General features: G+C 57.3%; 1 protein-coding gene across 5 annotated transcripts in view; it reads right to left on the bottom strand.

Annotated features, from left to right (window-relative positions):
- Positions 1 to 611: 611 nt before the first annotated feature.
- The window catches only part of Colec11 (collectin subfamily member 11), a 32,064-nt gene continuing 13,164 nt past the window's right edge, over positions 612 to 19,511 (bottom strand). For 2 of the 5 annotated variants that reach the window (XM_046441182.2, XM_046441183.2), the window contains exons 3-7: positions 17,838 to 17,909; positions 4,176 to 4,247; positions 3,226 to 3,279; positions 1,663 to 1,758; positions 612 to 1,532 (exon numbers count right to left, since the gene is read on the bottom strand). In XM_046441182.2, the coding sequence (XP_046297138.1) occupies positions 1,123 to 1,532; positions 1,663 to 1,758; positions 3,226 to 3,279; positions 4,176 to 4,247; positions 17,838 to 17,909 (704 nt within the window). In that variant the 3' untranslated portion in view covers positions 612 to 1,122. The remainder of the gene's footprint in view (positions 1,533 to 1,662; positions 1,759 to 3,225; positions 3,280 to 4,175; positions 4,248 to 17,837; positions 17,910 to 19,511) is intronic. The other 3 variants (XM_046441184.2, XM_046441185.2, XM_046441186.2) reach the window with 3 other exon arrangements.

Raw genomic sequence — 19,511 nt, 5'->3', positions numbered from 1 at the left:
GGGCCTCCCTCCAGAGAGACACAGAAACCTGAGACGAGCTGGGGAGGTGCCACCATCACCCGCTCTGGGTCTGCGTGTCCGTTATTTTTTACTAGGGAGTCTGAAATACAAAAGAACCATGGGTCACTGCAACCAGCCCCCAAAGGTCACGCCCTGGCCTGGGCCCCCTGTGTGGGGGCCAGACCTGGGGATTCTCCCAACAAACAGAACTCACTGGAGACGAGGGGTGTCCCTCTCAGGCCAGGCTACAGAGGCCAGTGTTCTCTCTGCAGCTCGTCTCCTTGCTGCCCTGATGAAGCTGGTCATGTGGAGCAGCCTCTCGAGGAACGAGGATGCCTCCGCCCAGCGGCCCTCGGTCCTATGACTCCCTCGGTCCTTGGTGTGAGTGACGAGGACTCAGTGAGCTCTGCCAGAACCTCATGGGTTTACTTCTAACAGGTGGGAGACCCTGAAGCAGAGGCCCCAGCAAGGCCCTGCACAACTCCCTGGTCCAGACACACCCAAGGATTAAATGTTTCTGCCTGGGGCCACCAAGATTGGGGACAGCTTGTGATACAGCAATACATAACTGATACAGTATTGGAGGTAAGAGGACAAGATGACACCACAGGGCCATGGCAAAGCTTCAGAATTTATTCTTATCTTCCTGAAATCTGGGTTTGAAGCAAAGCAAGTGGCTTCTACTTGGATAACAAGTGCAAAGGGACCTACATTTTAGTCTAACCATGGAAACCCAGGCCCCTGGAAGCGGGCTCCCTTCCACACAGGAATGAAGAGGCCTAGGTCATTCCAGACCCACGCCCTCGTCGGCACCTACCTACTGCGATAGTGAAGGGCGGCCTTTACTATCGGACCAAGGCAAGAGCCTTCCGAGCGCCCTCCACAGTGAACGTGTGATCTGCGGCACAGCAGGGAGCCCCCAGGACACGGCTCTCCTGTTCAGCTCACTGCGTTCTCTGAGGTTCAGATGCCCCACAGCCAGGAGCCCCTGCATTCCTGGGGTGAGGGGGGGAGCATGCTGTCCCAAGAGTCCCTCCCACACCGGAGGACGCTGGCTGGGGGCACCATCCATGGGAACTGCCTGCTGACCGGGCAGCAGGACCGGGCAGGCCTGGCGGGCGCTCACACGTTCTCCTTGTCGAACTCGCACATGAAGTACATGGTGGTGTGGCAGGCCACGTCGTTCCAGCCCCCCGAGGCCACCATCTCCACGCAGTCCTCCTCGTCATAGGCGTTGTTGGGCTCCCCGCTGCGCCACTTGTTGAAGGTCTGCATGGGGGACCGGTCCGAGTACACGAAGGCCCCCTCTCTCTCCAGGTCGTTGATGCCGATGAAGACGCGGGCCAGGCCCGCCTGGGCCAGGTAGGCGGCCATGAGGCCGTTGGCGGCCTCGTCCTTGGGCATGCTCAGCGTGCCGCCCCGGCCCTGACAGGCCAGCTGGGCGTCGGCGTACCGCTTCTCCTCCTTCACCAGCAGGTAGAGCTTGCTGTCCGTCTCCCGCACACCGGCGACAGCTGCAGGGGAGGGCAGGGCTGGAAAGTGAGCACTGCATTCCCATCAACAGGCCTCAGGCCCACGGGGACCCCAGACCACACCTGGAGCCGCAGGCGGCCGGGGCTCTGCCCCCGGGGCTGGGGGAAGGGAAGCCGGGGCCCAACATACCATTTTTTATGAATTTTAACTCCGTGGTCAGCTGCGCGACCTGGTTGTCCATCTCTCCAATGGCCTTTCTCAGCTGGCTGCACTCACAGGGGATACCTGCAGGAATCAAGCCACTGAGCAGGCGCTGGGTTCAGAAGAGGGGCGCACCCCACCCCCAATATGATCGTTCCTCGGCAGACACCAGGCAGGCCTTCGAGGCCGTGACGATGATGTCCTAAAGGCAAGACCAGGTTTGCAAGTGTCGCCTGGCAGCAGGGGAAGGCAGAAGCCGCTGGGCAGGAGGAGGAGGGGCATGGCCTCCCCAGGGAGGCTGAGGGTGGCAGTGCAGACACCAGGGCATGGGGGGAAGGAGGAAGGGAGCCGGCAGAGCCCAGGACTGCCACACGGCACCTGGAAGGAGGGCAGCCAGAGGCACGGTCTATGTCCCTCGGAGGGACCCAGGCATCTCCGCAGGATGGTGGGGCAGATGGGAGGGGACACAGAAGCCCCAGGTGAGGCATCTCCAGAGGCCTGGATGGGGAGAAGCTAGGGACCAGGAGCAGGAGGCTGGCGGGAGGCCTTCAGGACCCTCCTGCTCCACACAGAAGGCCAAGGTGTAAATGGGGGAGGGGGCTTCACAGAGAGGAAGAGCCAGCTGCCATGGGGCAGGAGGGGACAGGACCCAGCACAGATGGAAAAGCACCCATGTGAAGCAGCAGCAGTAAGCGTCAGCCCTCCTCAGCCTTCCAGGTGGTGGGGAACCCTGGCCGCACGCAGCCCGAGCTGCATCCTGCTGTCCTCTCCACCTCACGTGTGAGCTGAGAGGCAGGCCACGCACAGCGGCCTGCCGGGATGTAGCCCAGGCAGGGAGAGGGGCTGCGGCAGAGCCATGTGGCTCTGGGGGGACAGAGAATGGGCAGGAAGCTCCAGCAGGCACTCCACAGGGCTGGATGACGTGCCCCTGAGCTTGCCTAGGTGGCCCCCAAGGTGAGGACACTGGGGACCGCTGCTGGGGTGCCTGGGGCATTAGGGTGTGCACCTCTGAGGGGGAGATCCTGGAGCACCCCGAGAGAGATGGAAACCCAGGAGCACAAGCTGTGGGGCGGGCAGGCCTGAGCCTCGCCATGCAGGGGTCAGAGGGACGGCAGGCCCAGGAAGGGCACCGAGACATCAGGTGAGGGACGCTGGAAACTTCCACCAGAGGGACTAGTGAGCAACCACCTCCCAGTGTCATGGATGCCCTGCCTCCCAGCCCCCGCGGTGTCACTCACGCTTCACAGTGTTAAAGTACGATTTTAAGACATTTTATTAAAAATCCTTGGGCTGCTCTGGACTGGGCAAAGGGGAGGCGGGGAGGGGTCATGAGGGTAGGAAAGATGGTGGAATGAGGTGGACGTCATCACCCTAGGTACATGTATGATTCCACAAGTGGTGCATCTTTACACCATGTACAACCCGAGAATTGAAATGTTGCGCTCCACGTGTGTACAATGAATTGGAATGCATTCTGCTGTCGTGTACAATTAAGTAGAACAAATAGAAATAATAATAATAAAAAAAAATCCTCAGGCCGCTATGCCATACCTGGCTCTCCGTTAGGGCCAGGGGGTCCCATATCACCAGAATCTCCTTTTTGACCTGGAAAAGAATAGCAGAGTCAAGGTCACCACTCAGAGCTGATGTGTTCCCTGAGTAAAAAGCGTCCCAGTTGAACCTCTCCCTTCGGGTTTCAAGCCTGAGAGTTCCCAGATCCTCCTTTGCAGGGAAGACAGGGAGTGCCCTCTGCATGAACAGGACCCTGTGTATGTCCTGGGGCTCGAGGAGGTACAGGTGCTTGCTGTTGACTCACTCTGGAAGCCAGGGTATTCCCCGGGTAACTCTGCAGGCAGCACGCACAGATCCTCAGCTCCAAGGGTGAAGGCGGCTGGCTCGGACGCCAGCTCCTTCCTGACCCTCCCCGCAGCACGGAAACCCAGATACATGCAGGATGGTGGAGCTGGGGTTGGGCTTAGCAACGGCCAGGGCCAGGAAGGGAGGACACACTTGTAACCTCACGCTGGAACCCAGGTCCCTCTGGCCCTCTCAGGCAGCCAGGAGCCCTGGCCCAACCTCCTGTTAGGTGGGACAACCTGCGTCCTGCTCTGGCTGACTCATCCTGCAGCCTCACAGAGAAACCAAAGCTGGAGGAGCGGACCGGCTTCCTGACATGCCCGGCATTACTTCAGTGATGAAAACCTTGTGCACCACGCTTGTTGAGAGGAGTGGCTGAAAACACAAAGCTGGCCATGCACAGCTCCTGCCCTGCACCCGGGAAGGTGAACCCCTAAGTCCTGCTGCCAGCGCACACTGCCCTCCCCCTCTCCCATGAGTGGAGCAGCCGCTGGCTCCAACTCTGAAAGTATGCACTGGGGCAGAATTTACAGGCATGATACACAGAAACTAGTAAGACCACCAGGCAAGAAGGTCCATCGACAATTGTCCTTAGATGCTCCGAGCCTGGGAGGGAGTGGGAGGCAAGAACTGCATTAGAATACCTTTAGCACCAATGGGACCGATTTTTCCATGGCGACCCACACTGCCTTTCTGTCCTTTGTCCCCCATGTCTCCTGTAGAAAACGATAAGATCAAAGTTGGCAGATGCACAGGTGATCCAACATGCCTCCTCCTTGCCATCTCCCACTCGCCCATGCACACACAGACCAAGACTGAAAAACTGCACAGCCCTTAACCTCTCCAAGGTCACGCAGGTCCTCGGTGACAGTGAAGGGAAGGAGGCATGGTCTGACCTCCATCCCGCACCACGGTGCTTCCCAGCTCTCACTCCCGTCCCCAGCTGAAACAGAACCACAGGACTCCAAGAACACAGAGGGGTGCTCTTGGGAACATGGGCACGGGTGCCAGATGGCACAGCCTGGGCTCCGCCTGGCTGCATTTGAAGGAGACTCAGGAGGGGTAGGGAGCAGGAAGGAGGGCCTGGGTTGCCCCTGCATGCCTCACCATTGGGCCAGCTCCACACCAAAGTGCTGTTCCACACTCCCTGCTGGCCCCTGCTAACAGTCACCAGCCCCTCTGCCTCTTCTCCTGTCTTCTGCAGGAGGGAACAGGGCCTGGCCTCACACCACCATGACCCTGCAGGACTTCCCTCTGGTCACTACACCAAGACTGAGAATGGCTGTCTTTGCATGGCCCCAGAACAGACTCAGAGGACAGTTGCTGAATGCCAGGCTCCTCCCCTCCAGAGGCCCCCTGCTCCTGCCTTTCCACAGGTGGTCACCGATGGCCAGGCAGACTGACAGCAGGCTCGGGGACTGCAGCAGGAAGCTCAGTTTCATGCTCTCATCCCCAACGTGTCCTGTGTGCCCAAGGATTCGGGATCACTCCCAACCCACGCTGTCACAGAAACAGGGAAGCTCGGGGAAAGCAGGTCCCAAGGGAAGCAGGAGGACCTGCACCCAGTCCAGCGAGCTCCGTGCAGAGACGGACTCCTGGCGGGAAGTCCTGCGCTGTGGCGCACATGGGCAGCTTCCAGAGCACAGAGCACGGCTCGGGTGAGCCACACTGAGTCCAGCGCTGCCCGGGGAAGGGCAAGGAGCCATGCGTTGCTCAGAGCACGTGGGCTCACATGAGTTCTCCTGTGGTTGTACAAGGTCCCTGCATAGAAGTGGGCCGGGCTGTGGGGCTTGACCAGGTCAGTGCCTACTTCAGGGTGGAACCAGGACAGGAACGGAGACCTGTTGATCTGAAACTCAGGGCTGTTTTCCTGCAGGGAGGGCCTGTGGATCAGTCAGAGGAATCAGGACTAGAAGGTGGGAACCCCAGCAGTCACTGGGGCCATGTGCAGCTGGGGTACCAGGGAGGGCGGGGCCTGACCAGCCCAGCATGACACTGGTGCGGCAGGTGTGTGTGCCCACACAGCACATGGAGTCTGCTGGGAAATCAGGGGACCATCAGGCAATTGCAACCCAGGAAATTAGCCATTTAGAAGCTGAAGTCTCTGAGGAGCATGAGCAAAGGGACAAGGGAAGCATCTGTCCCCGAGGTATAGTGAACCACTGAACCACCATGGAGTTGGGAAGAAGAGGGCGAGGTCTCACCCAGGACGCAGCTGGCCACTAAGTGAAGAGATGGGAAGGGGCAGGGACGGAGCTGGCTGGGGAGGATGGGGGAGGTGCAGGCGGACAGGCAGTGTCTAGGAGGTGGCAGGTAGTGGCCGGGTGGCAGAGGTATGTGGGAGGTGGAGTGGCAGGCCCTTCGGGTGACCACATGGGAGGGGTGAGGTGAAGACCTGCAGCCTGGGCTGCCAGGCAGGTGATGCTGAGCATCCCTGAGGCTGGGTCGCAGAGGAAGAGGACGCTGGGGCCCAGTGTCCCTAGGGAAGAGCAGGAAGAGGGGGGCGCTGGGTGTGTGAGGTGGGGGCCAGGCAGGGACGGAGAACTGGGGGTCCTCATTGTGTCAATGGCAACTAGAAATAGGCCCCGGTGATGTCACTCAGGGAAGGAGGGAACCGGAGGGACACGGGAGACAGGAACAGCCTGTGGCCATGACCTGGGGGTGTTCAGGAAGGAGAATCGGGGAGAGGAGGACAGGGCAGGATGGTGGCCACTACGCAGCAGCAAAGGGGAGTCCCTGGGTGGCCAGGGAGGAGCAGGTGGAGCCGAGGAAGCAGAGGCCCCAGGGCAGGGCAGCCCCCCAACACCAGCCCGGAGGTGCACCCCCTCCAGCTGTCCCCAGTGTCAGCCGCTGGGGTGGCCCTGCCTGAGTCAGTCTGCAGTACCAGGGGACCCAGTGCCTGCCATGATCACCAGATCCGCCCCCCACCCGCTGTGACAGCCCTGATGGAATCCACCCTGCTTCTCCACCAGGAGATCCTGAGCCTCAGAGGGAAAGTCGAGAGCAGCTTCCAGTCAATCAGCCAGTCGCCCTCCCCCTCCCGGTAACCCCGCGCCAGGGAAAGAGGTGGTCCCGCGGTCCTCGCCAAGTGTCAGCCTGTGTGTGCCCAAGTGCACTGTGAGAGGGACGCCAGACCCACTTCTAGACCACAGCTAAGGGCTTGCTTCCCTGCAGAGGGAGAAGCCGGGTATCCACCCCTAAGCCAGAAGGGATGGGGTGGGGATGGGGTGCCCCTCTGCCCCTCCCCCAGCACCCTGGGGCCGCACCCAGAGAGATGCAAAGGTCGTTTAGCCCACCTCCTACAAGACAGTCCTCCAGGCATTTAAACTCCTCTCTGGAGTCCTACCCCCTGGGGCTGGGCTCCCTCTGGCCAGTCCAGGGCGCCTGTGTTCCTCCTGCAGACTGACATGCCCACCGCACTGGGTGCCCGCAGGAGGCCCAGCACCTCCCACTGTGGACTAAGTCAGGCCCCAGTTCCTTTCCGATGCTCCTGGGGTGAGGCCTTTGGGAGCTGAAGGGGGTTGGGGGAGTCAGAGGTGGGCTGCAGGACGGGTAGTCCTCAGGAGGGTGGGAAGACACGGGAGCTCCTGCCCGCTCTTGCCTGGGAGACCTGGTGAGAAGGCAGGCGTCTGCAAGGCCTGGCCAGGACCCTGCACGCTGCCCCTGCTGTCTGCCCTCCAGCCTCTGGGGCTGTGCGAGGCGAGTGTCTGCAGCTCAGCCACCCTGTGGCCCCTTGTCTTGGCAGCCCAAGCTGGCCCACGTGCCTCCTTGCTCTGGACTATTAATGTGGTCTGAGGATGAAAGATGACACAGTGTTTCTGCTCAGCCTCATGCAAAGTGGGCTCCACAGGAAAACCAATGTCCCCTGAAATGCGTGTCTGCTGTTGAGTGTGTCCCGAGGCCCTCCTGCCTGCCCACCCGCCTGGGGACACCTTCTCCTCAGCCTGTCCTCAACCCACTGACTTGTGCCCAGCGCCCCAGCCCTTCCTGCAGCCTAGCACTGCCCCCGGTTCCTGAAACCCCAGCTGAGCCGCAGGAGGATGGCGGGTTGGCCTGCTCTTGTTTCCCTCCCGAGACCTGGTGGTTCTGCTTTCATGCGGTGCCCATGCAGGGTGGTCTGTGACACCCTCACCCACTGGATCACGGCAAATTGGGCTGCATGTGGGTCTCACATCAGGGGGAGTCCAGGGCAGGGTGAGCCTGCAGACCTTCCAATGGAGGGCAGAGGCCCAGAGCCCTCAGGATCTGCCCAGGTTCACACAGCTGGTTCAGGGTAGAGCTGGGACAGGGCCAGCCTGCCGACCCCAACCGGGAACCCCCCACTCCCTACCCTGCCCCAGCACATAAAGCAAAAGCGTGGCGGATCGTTCCCAATACCCAGGACACCACTGAGTCCCTGCCTGGAACAGGGCAGTGTCCCTGCCTAGCCGTACAGCTCCCGCTGCAAGAGCCCGAGGAGCCCTCCAGAGGGCCCATCTCTTAAATGGGACTCTGGCTTTTACAGATTCCCTGGGAAAAGATGGGAAGGGAGTGGGGGCCTCCTGCCCACTTGGGGTTGTTTCTGAGGCCCCTGAGCTCTGCCTAACAGGGAAGCAGAGGAGCAGCCCACAGCCCTCACCGCTGGCCCTCCCACCCAGACAACTCCCCTTGGGAAGGTCAGACCCTGAGGCGACAGGGAAAATGAGGCCCTTCCCCTGGAGGGGAAGCTCCTTCCAACACAAGCACACTCCACACGAGACCTCCCCCTGCACGGAGGGATTAATGAGCACCCATTCCACCAGCTGAAGTGCAAGGTCAGAGGCGAGCGGGCACCTGCTGCTGTAAGAAGCCATGACCTGAGAGTGAGAACGTGGCATCAGGCCCACCCCCAGTCACAGAGCCAAACTTTAACAGAATCCAAGGTTGTTGCCGACACTGGGTGCCTGTCACCAGCCAGGTACTGAGCTCAGCTCCTATCTTACAGAGGCATGGGACCCGTCCCTGCCACGGGGTACTAAGAGATGAGGCACAGACACAGGAAACTAAATGCTGTGTGGACAGCCACAGCCAAGCAGGAAGGACACAAGGAGCAGACATGAGTTCCAAGCCAAGAGCAGCCAGCACTGCCGTGAGGACCTCGGGATCCCTGGGGGCCTGCGCACCACAGGTGGCAGGGCCTGTCCCAGGGTGACTCAGAGGCCTGGGCTCCGGCATTTCTAGCAAGTTTCCACGGGTGCAGATGCCACTGATCCAAGGGCCGCCCTGAAGTGCTGAGGCTTGGGGTGCAAGAAGGTTGGAGGAACAGGAGCCCCAGGAGAGGACCACAGAGCCCCAGGTCTGCACCTCAGCTCCACCACCCAGGAGCTGAGCCACCCCGGGCACACTGCCTAGTCTCTCTGCACCTCAGTGTCCTCATCTGAAGATGGGTGTGACGAAGTATGCCGTAGCATACGGATCCCCATGACCGCCCGCCCTCCTGACGCCCAGGGCTCCGAGCCCACCACCCTGCTGCCACACACAGCCGTCTAGCAACCTGCTCAGCAGCACAAGCCCTGAGCCTGGCTCAGTCCTCCCTCACCACCTGTGTGGCCTCTGTACTGTGTTCCTGCCTACAAACTGGGGCCGATAGCAGTTCCCCTCCTAGACTGTGGTGGAAAATGAGAACCACGGGAAGAGCACCTGGGTGTAGCATGTGGGACAGACATGTCACCAGCAGCAATGACTCATCATTGGCAGGGACTTTCAGAATCAGGACATCACCCAGGGCTGGACAGATGTGCCCCTGCGCTTTAAGGAACTGTCATGGACACCGAAGCTCGAGGGCACTGACCTAGACCCCAGCAGCTTCTCTGAGTCTCTGGCTGGGACCCTACCCAGCCTGCTCCTTGAAGTCAGCAGGTGCAGGTGAAAGGTGGCAGCAGAGCACTTGGAAGCCCAGGAGATTCTCTTCACTTGTCCATCATCCAGAGATAAATCAGGACACTCCCAGGACACAGGGCAGGACAGCACATTCACATGGCTTTGCTGGTTTTAAGCTCACAACAGTCTCAGTCTCTGCTAAAGCTAAATTTTATACCCCTAAAAATTCTACGTTGAAGTCCTAAACCCCAGGGCAAACGCTTTTTTAAAAGAGGTCACTAAGGCTAAGTGAGGTCACAGGTTGAACCCTGAACTAGTAGGAGGATGTGAGACATCACGGAGGCTCAGCCACGGAAGAAAGTCCATGCAAACCCAGAGAGGCAGCTGTCTGCCAGCCACAGACAAAGGACTCAGGAGAGACCAATCCTGCCAGACTTTGACCTTGGACTTCCGGCTTCCAGATTTGCAAGGAAATAAATCTAGTTGAACTGCTCGTCTGTGGCATTTATTGCAGTAGCCTGAGCAGACAACACGCCATTCCTCTGCTCCAGCACAGAGGGAGCTCAGAGTACGCAGGACAACACTGGCCACGCAGCAAGCTAGCCAAGACTAATGCCCAGTGGTTCCAAGTGCAGACACTGCAAGCAGACAGACCCAGATCCAAAGCCAGGTCTCTACCCACAAAGTCTTAGACAAGTGATGACACTCTTTGACCCTCAGTTTCCTCATCTGTAAACATTGTCTAATGGTATGCAGCATGTTGGGTCACTATGGACATCAGGAACACAGAATGTCATGTGCAGAGCACAGGGTGGGCACCAAATGTCATGGATTCCACTCAGACCGAGGCAGCTTGACTCCGTTTCCAGGGCTTCAAACCCCACCCTCAGCTAGGACTCCATCTCCCTGCTGGTCCACACAGAGGGCCAGCAAGACCACCCTCTGCAGGTCCAGGGACTACTGTGCCCTTGAAAACTAGGGCAGACCATCCAGTGCAGACTCGTGGTCACTCAGTACTGAGGGAAGACAAACAAGGCCCTCCCAGACCCCCAAAGCAGGAAACCAGGGTCTGAGAAGCCCCACAGAACCTGCCTTTCTGTGTCAGCCATGGCTGAGGACACGGGGCAGAGGCAGTGGGACAGCCCCTGGGCGGCCCTCTTTCTCCTGGCCCCTCTGGTTCCTCCTGCCCACAGCTTAGACCTACAGACAGGAAAAGACCTGGTCACACTCAAAGGAAGGACTTTGGGGGCAGGGTGGACCAAAGAGTGGACAGACTTATCAGACCATGAACAGCTACCACCTCATCCCAGTCCTGCTCTGATCTAACCAATGGAGAAGAGCTGCCACTCACCAAGCCTCTGCCGAGGGCCTCACTGGGCAATACTCACACACAGACACCCACACTGGATTTGGATGTACATGTGCACACACCTATGTACACTGTACACGCAGGCACACACTGTAAACCCACACACAGACATATCTGCACACTGTGCATATATAACCACACACGTGTGTGCATGCACACTTGGCATACATGTATGCATAGAGACATGTTCATGCATGATATACACATATAAGCATGCATCGTGTGCACATGTCATCTTCTCCCACATGCACACGTGTGCTAGACATGTATGTGCCTGTATGCATACACACACTGCACATATATGAGCATGTGTGCACACATACTCTGTGTGGGCATACACACACACATACAGGCATACATACACATCATCCATACAAATATGCCTATACAAATGTAACCTCATGTGATAAATATACAATCATATCTGCATGCAAGCATGCACATATACATGCACATGCACAAATACAAACATATAAACACATGCATGCATGAATGTATGTATATGTACATACATATGTAAATACAAAAAAATTCATAATATACATTTGCACACATAGACACAGACATACACATACACTATCTGTGTGCACATAGACATTCTATACACACATATGCTATGTGAATATACACAGACATATATACGGGTGCGTACATATGCACACCATTACACATAAACAAACACGTATTTAGAGACATGTGTACACATGTATGCATACATACACACAAACATACTTGTGCACACAGGCATGCTATGCACATTTATGCATTCATACAAACATACATGCAAAAACAAATACACATACACTACATATACAGACACCTCACATACTCTATACAGGTACCTATGTGTGTGTCTATGCATCCATGAACATAAAACACTATATATGCACTTAGATGTGGACATAGACACACACATACCAACACAAATACTGACACATATTTGTGCAAACACACACTTGTTTTTGTACAAACATACATGCATGGCAGTATATGCCACACACATGCATGTATGGTGCACATACACACCACACGCAGAGCACAATGCATGTGCAGAGGCCTACCCTTGATCCTTACACAATCCAAGGCTGTAAAGCTCACAAGCACAGAGCTGGTTTGAACCTACACCTCCCCCTGGGCTGTTCTGGGACCTGCTGCTGCTGTGAGCTGTGAACCTGATAGGAACTTCCTGTGGTGTGGTTGTGTTGAGGAAGAGGAGAGGGTGAGGGCCATGAGAGCCCAGAGCTTGCCAACACTCCTCTCTCTGTGGCAGCCGGACCTCTTCTATAGCAGATGGGTGTTACTGGAAAACACCCATTGGGGGCTGACCCCGAGCAGAGCGGTGGTACGGTTGCCCAGGAGAGTGGACCCCACAGAGAGCTCCCCACCCTCTGCCTCCAGGAAGGTCTTCAGGCTGCTGCAGATGGCAGCCAGCTTTTGGCAAGACCCAGACACGGCTCTCCCACTGCACCCTGGCAACACCCAGCACACGAAGAGCCTAGGCCTCTGAGCTGAGGAGCGGCGCCCCAAACGCTGGGGGTATGTGCTGTGCTGTCCTCTACCCCACTCCGCAAAGAAAAGCAGGGTGCCTCAGAGTTGTCCAGCAGACACCCATGTACACGGGGCGGCAGGCAGCAGCTCACAGCAGGGTGGCCAGTGCTTATTAATTTTAATGAAGCTGTATCACACAGTCCTTTGAAGTGGAGATAGGGCAAAAAGAGCACTCAGAATCCAGCTTCCTCGGCGATTTTTAATGAAGGGTACTGTGCGGCACAGAGGGCCCCTCGCTGGGGTGGGCCGCCCTCCTCCTTTTCCGCACATCAAGAGGGTCCCAGCTCCGTGACAAAGGAACAAGGCTGCCACTCGGCTCTTGCCACATCACGGGTCTGGGAATTAGGCACTGAGAGACTGAGATGACACACACCAGAGGTCACGTCAGCAAAGCCATCTACCCTTTCCATACTGCCTGAGGCTGGAAACTGGGTTGTTCTTGTCTCCGTGGAGAGCGAAGGGCAGCAGGAGTCCTGCCCAGCCTGGCTATTAGTTCAGAAAGGCAGGCACCAGAGCACTTCCTCTCCAGCAGGGGCTGCCACGCGGCAGGGCAGCGGTTCCAGGCAGCCGCTCCACAGGCCAGCCCCAGCTGGGCACAGCTTGCATCTGGTGAGTTGGCCCCTCCCTGTGGGCAGCCCAGCCCCACAGAAGCAGCACCCAGGCCTGTTGGTACGATACAGCAGCTGGGTGTCCTCCCGAAGCCAGAGCTGTGCTTGGGCAGGAGCGCCATCTGCTGCGGCAGAGCCCCCTCTTTGCAGCAGCAGAGAACACAGCCCAGCAAGGCAACCAGAAGCCTCAGAACACAGACCTGCTCCCTGGACGCAGGTGGGGCAGCTCCCTCACCTGGGGCCGCGTCAAGCACACAGACCTGGGACTCTCTGGAATAACCACAGATGTTAAAGATTTTCAGAGATAATTTCTTCTTGAGATAGCTTTATTTTATTTATTTTATTCTTTTAGTAGGGGTTTCACTATGTTGCTTAGGCTGGTTTCTAACTCGTGGGCTCAAGAGATCCTCCTGCCTCCTCCCAAGCAAGCAGCTGGGAACACAGGTGTGCACCACTGCACCAGCCTCAAGATCTACTGCAAACAACCGAGTGCCCTCCAAATGTCAGTCCCGCACTGAGCCCTGAGACCCAAAGTTGAAAGCAACAAAGTGCATCTGTCCCCAGGGACCTCTAGGCTGCAGAGGCATCAGACACATAAAGGAATGCGCATGAGGTACCCCCACCTGTGGTGCTCACTGAGCAGCAGTCATGGTGTCTACTGAAGGGCACTGGTCACTAACTGGCCCACCTCCTGGGGCCCAAGGAGAGGTGCCCCCACCTCCAAGCCAGGGGCAGCTGAGGGTCCCAGGCAGTTGACGTGTTTCTCAGATGGATCTCATGTCAGATGGGGGAGTGTTCCACGTGTGGCCTGCCGAGCCCTAAGGTGGGAGGCCAATCCAGGCAGTGCGAGGGCCCGGGGGCGAGCAGCCCAGCCCTCCCCTCTGCAGCAATGCCCCTCCAGCTGTTTCAAGCTACAATCACCTTCCACTGCTTTTTCAAAACAGGTTTAAAAATCACTGACACACTTATCTGTGTCTCACACTCACACTAGAGAATTCAAAGCCACCTTTTAGATCACCCCACTACCATTTAAATAACTTGATAGTACATATGTAATGTCTGTTATATAAAAAATATACACTGTGACGATTTTTTCTGTCCAAAATGTTCTACTTTGGTTGAAGTGTAATTTCTCGTATTCTACCAGAGCAGAAACAGCACCTAGGGAGATGTGCAGGTAGAGAGGTAGCAGAGAGGGTTCCCCGTGGAGCAGACCGAGAAGCAAGAGAGCACTGAAGGCCATCGAGGGTCCGGGAGGCACTCGGCAGGACACTCCACGTGGACCTGAGACTGCACAGTGCCCTCTCAGGGGGCGAGGTGAGCGCACTGGCTGAGCCCTAGGGCTGGAGCATGGGCTAGGCCACTAGCACTGGGTACTCCAAGAGCCAGCCTGCTGCGGCGTCCTGCACAGAGTAAAGACACAGGGCTCGGGATCCTCAGCAGAGAATCCTATTTTTTTTTTGGAGGAGGAGGTGGGTACCAGGGATTGAACCCAGGGGTGCTTAACCACTGAGCTACATCCCCAACCCTTTTTTGTAGTTTATTGAGAGACAGAGTCTCACTGAGTTGCTTAGGGCCTTGCTAAGTTACTGAGGCTGGCTTCGAAATCTCGATCCTCCTGCCTCAGCCTCCCAAGCCACTGAGATTACAGGCGTGCACCACCTCGCCTGGCCAAAGAATTTTTAAAGGGGTAGGAAAGAGTCAAGTCCACACTGCAGACGCAGCTCTGGTCCCAGGAAGAAGTGGATCAGACCTGGGACGTCCCCGAGAGATGGAGCCAGAGAACCCAGCAGGGCCCACCTCACAATGCCATCCACAATGCCACCTGCACCTGGTGCCTGGCACACACTGCAAGTGGCCACCTGCATTCCACAGCGGACATGGAAGCCTCCCAGGCCCGGTGAGAGGAGCAGGGCCTGATCCTCGGCCCTGCCCACCAAGGCTGCCTGAAAAGGGAGGTGGCACAGGGCTTGCAGAGACAGGTGGCACCAGTGTCAGGACGGAGACCAGAGGTCATCTGGTCCCTGAGGGGCCCAAGCGAAGGGTCCACCCTTCAGTGAGAGAGAGGAGGGGAGGGACTCACAGGAGAACGTGCCTGAGGACCCAGGGAAGGAAGGCCACTAGCCAGAGGACATACCTGAGGGGCAGAGGGCAAGGGAGGCTGCGGAACCTCCCAGGACTCAAAGCCACGGAGACCTGAACACAAAAGGGATTGGAAGGAGTTGAAGGCAGAGCTTGGCCGCAAGTACAGTCATGTTACAGCCGTTAGACACACACCAGGGGCTGTAGAGAGGCAGCCTCGGGGCCACCACGAGGAGCCGGTGCTTGTTGCTGTGTCCACTTGGAAACTGCATCTAGACAGAGCTGGGAGAGTCCACTGCCTGGTGGCCCAGGACCTGCACTTATGGCCCAAAGGGATCCGAGGTGAAGCAGGAGTCCAGCACAGGTTCCTAGGGGGAGGCAGCTTCAACCCCTCGTGGAGCCTCTAAAAACCCCTGGTCTCCATCCCAGGTCCCAGGCCATGAGCCTGCAAAGGCTAGAGCTGTCCTCCAGCCAGAAGCCAGCTCTGGCCCTCCCTGTTAGTCTCGAGGACGCCCCTGCCGTGCACTGGAGAGCTCAGCAGGCGCTCCACTGGCCCCCTCCTCATAACCAAGCCCTCCAGAGAGCAGCCCTGGAGCTACCGAGCCAGGCCCAGAGGCCACAGCACCAGGGGCGCAGCGGAGCCTGGAAAGCGGTGGGGAAAACGACACTCTGGAAACATCCGAAGGACCCTCACATGTTCTCCCAAACTAGCAAAACTCATGGTCACTAGTCCCCCAACCATTTCAAAAGGAGTATCACCGGTATAAGTAGCCATCAAGAAAAAAATGACATTGGCCACAACTACAGGGAGACATTTGTCAGTGACGAAAGATTGAAGGAAGAATCCTCTTTCTGCCAATGAGAAACTGAACATTTTAACTGGGAAATGGAACTGGTGCGAATAATGGCTCACAGAAAACTCAGGATGGCCAAAGGCATAACTGGTAAAATTTTATACAGCAAAAATTAAAAAAAACAAACAGTCCAGGAGCCTGGCCACAGTTAATACCAAACTCAAGGATGAAAAACTGAAGGTTTTTCTCTAAGATCAAGAACAAGACAAGGGTGTCTTTGGTTGCCACATCTATTCAACATAAGCACTCTAGGTCCTGGCCCGAGCAATTAGGAAGAAAAAGAAAATTAGAAGCTTCCAAATTGGACCAGTGAGGACGAGGGTAAGAATGAGACAAAGAGCACACAAGGCACCTGCTGTGATGACCATGGAGGCAGGGACAGCATGGATAAGCCACATGTGCGTGCAGTAGAGGCCCCGCCCACCAGGCAGCACTGAGCTGGATGAGCAGGACTGAGAGAGTGACAGGGAAATGACAGCACATCACCGACTGCCACCATCTAGAGCGGGGACAAGACTTCATCCACCCCAGAAACTGAGGAGCAGCCATTAGCTGTGCCCAGTTCATGACCAGGTCATTAAAAAAGTAAGCTGCACAACTTACCTGCAGCACGCGAATAGGAAACACAGACACGGCCCCAGCCCCCCAAAACCACATCAAAGACAGAAGTGGGGGCTGGGGACGTGGCTCAGGGGAGCAGCACGCACCCAGCCTGCACAGGCCCTGGAATTCAGTCCCCAGCATCACAGAAAAAGAGAAGAAATACCTAGTAAAGTGAAAATAAGAAGCGCTTGGTGTTTCCAAGACACTCCTGACTCCTCACCACCCCAGAGCTCCAGGGAGCAGGCGAGTCACCCTCCAGCAGCCGTCCCGTCCGCACCTGTCAGCACACAGGGGCACGCATGGAGGGGTCGGGTGGCTCCTGGGGAGGGGAAGACCAGGACGGCGTGACATGCCCGCGTGGCCGGCCTTCTCTGAAGTTCGGAACTTCGCTTCCAGCAAGTATTCAAGGAAGTATTCTAGATACATACAGAAAGTACGAGCGCTGCCTCTCACATAAAGAAGTCTCGAGAGGATGCAATAGGGTTTTAAAAACAAGAGGGAGAAAAGCAGAAAGAGAAAAGAAACACACATGACTGTTAAACACGAGGAAACGCCCTGCCTCCTTCACGGAGAGGCGGTGAGGCGGCATTGGCAAGTCAGCCCCAGCTCTTCAGTGCGGGAGGGTGGGGAACGCACACGTGGGCCCCTGTGGCAGGAAGCGCGCTGTCTTGGGGGGCGGTTCAGCACATCTACCAGAACCCCCAGCGCATCTCTGATGCCACAGGTGCACGGCGAGGATTTGTCCTCGTGCTACCTCAACACATTCAGTGAAGCCCACTCGGGGTTCTCCAGCACCAGGTCCAGGAACTTGGGAGCCCACGGAGATCAAACAAATCCACGCACACCTCACTGCCTGGCTGAGGAGCCCCGTGCATCCACACGCAGAACGGTCCCCAAGGCACTCGTCAGGAGAAAAGAGCCAAATCAGAGCCAACCGCGATCCCGCACTGCATTCCCGCTTCCTGCTCGCATGTGCCTTCCCACGCACACCCAGCCCCTCTGCACGGCCACCCAGCTCTGCCACACCGTTGTTCTAGCTCCTCCACTCGCAGGATCGTTCCGTCTCGCGTGACCTGGCCTCAGCTCACTCCCACGAGGCAAGCAGAGTTCTGCCATCGTACCAGGGGAGCCGACTCCAGAGGCACCGTTTGAAGCCCCAGGTCTGCCCCGCCTCCTCCCTAGTGCTCACACAGGATCTGGAGCACCCTCACCTGTTGGATGGGCACGGCTCAGGGAGGCCAGGGCCAGCTCACTGTCCAGGACGCTCTACCTCCTGGCCCGCTGGTCAGCTGCACTATTTGCAGAGGGCCTCCCTCGCTGCTCCCCAGCAGTCTGCGGCATGAGGTCTCCCTCCTCTTCCTCATCCACCTCCCTCCTCCCAACAGGGCCGGGGACTGCAGGTACCTTTTTCTCCCGTAGGGCCGACTCTTCCAGGCCTTCCCGGGGCGCCTTTGTCTCCCTTCTCTCCCACGTCCCCTGTGGAAGAAGTCACATCTGTTTAGCAACTGATCTGGCCGGGACCCCATGTGCTGTGTGGACGTGTGCACCTGCTGTGCCCCTCTCCACCCCGCCCACCCTCCCCAAGTCTCAGTGCCCCCATCTGTCCCCGAGGCTCTAGGCCTTGCCCTACCATCCCCCTCAGGGATGACTCTGTCCACCCTTCGATGCCCCTCAGACATTCCCTCTGAGCTGACTCCCAGTTCATCCTCGGGGGCCCATCCTAACACTAAGGAGAAGAGAGGAAGCCACTCACTGCCCCACAGGGCCCCCGGGAAGCCACTGGGCCATGGGATGTGCTGGACATCACCTCTTCTCCCTGAGCACGAGCCCCATGTAACACACACTGCTGAGTGGGGTGGACACCTGGGCCAGGGGGCACGGCCACCCCATTCCAGGGTTCAGACACCAGTAAGGAGACAGATGTGAGCAACTAGAGGAGACGCCTGCCAGACAGGGACAGAGAGGTGCACAGAGGGGCTGGGGCCACAGAAGACAGGGACTCTAACACCTCCTCCCCAGCACTCCCCTCCCAATCTAACCCTTACCAAGATATCTGCCTAAGACAAAAACCATATTACATCTTTCCCTTCTCAAGAGGCACACAGAGCTGACTTTCGTCACCAACAATGTCCAGACGTCAGACTTCTTCCGTACCTCTGGCTCATCAACACACCAGGCTCCACCTCTCACCTGGCCCTCCAGCGGCTTCTCTGACCTGTTAGCCTGACCTCTCTCTCTCCCAGGGTGCTGGGACCCTCTTGCAAATGTACAGCTTTTTTTGTGCCCTCACCTCCTTACCTGTTCCACCAGTGCTGCCAGGAACAGAGAGAGAGTGTGCATGTGTGTGTGCATACTTCTGCACAGTGCAAGCCACCATTCAAGTAATCCTCTGTGATTCTCCACACACACACTTTGACTTGGTGGGAGGCTTAACCGAGATTATCAACACCCCAATGAAATCCCCAAAACTGACCATCTGGCCTAACCGAGGGGACATTCATTTTAAATTTAATTAAACAAGAAGAAAAGCAAAGTGAGAGACATCAAGAAGGAGAGACAGACCTGAGACCTCCCAAGGTCGCCCTGGCCTACAGCAACAGGCACTGGCTACCTGCTGAAAGCCCCTCGCCTACTGTAGGTTTGGCACCTGGCCCCATTCATGCATGGCCCTCAGTCTCTGGGTAATTCTCAAATTCTCTCTTACCTTTTTAAAAAGAAAGAAATGCACCAGCAGCAGTTCTCAGAGAAACGTTGACAACCCAACAACAAGAGATGTCAACCAGCAGGGTGCGCACAGCGTGGAGATCTGCCGAGCGCCGGAGGAGGACCAGCCAGCAAGGGCGCAGTGGGCGACAGACTCCCCCGTGTGCCAGTGCCCAGCGCCTGGCAAAGACAGCAGAGGAGCAGTGTCCCACCATAGGAGTCAGTAGGGAAGGGAGCGCCCGAGTCCTGTGCAGGGAGCGCCCTTGGAGAAGAACCCCCCAAGGCAGGCTGAAGGGCCAGCGACGAGGACCTGGCCACAAGGCAGAGAGCACACGAAGGACTCTACTGAGCAACACTGAGATAAGCCACCGGGAA

The sequence above is a fragment of the Marmota monax genome, unplaced genomic scaffold (genome assembly GCF_021218885.2).
Source record: "Marmota monax isolate L192 unplaced genomic scaffold, Marmota_monax_Labrador192_F-V1.1 WCK01_AAM20220418_F8-fsc00010, whole genome shotgun sequence".
NCBI lineage: Eukaryota > Metazoa > Chordata > Mammalia > Rodentia > Sciuridae > Marmota > Marmota monax.
Note: the sequence above shows the minus strand (reverse complement) of the source record. Positions and strands in the feature narration are given on the sequence as shown.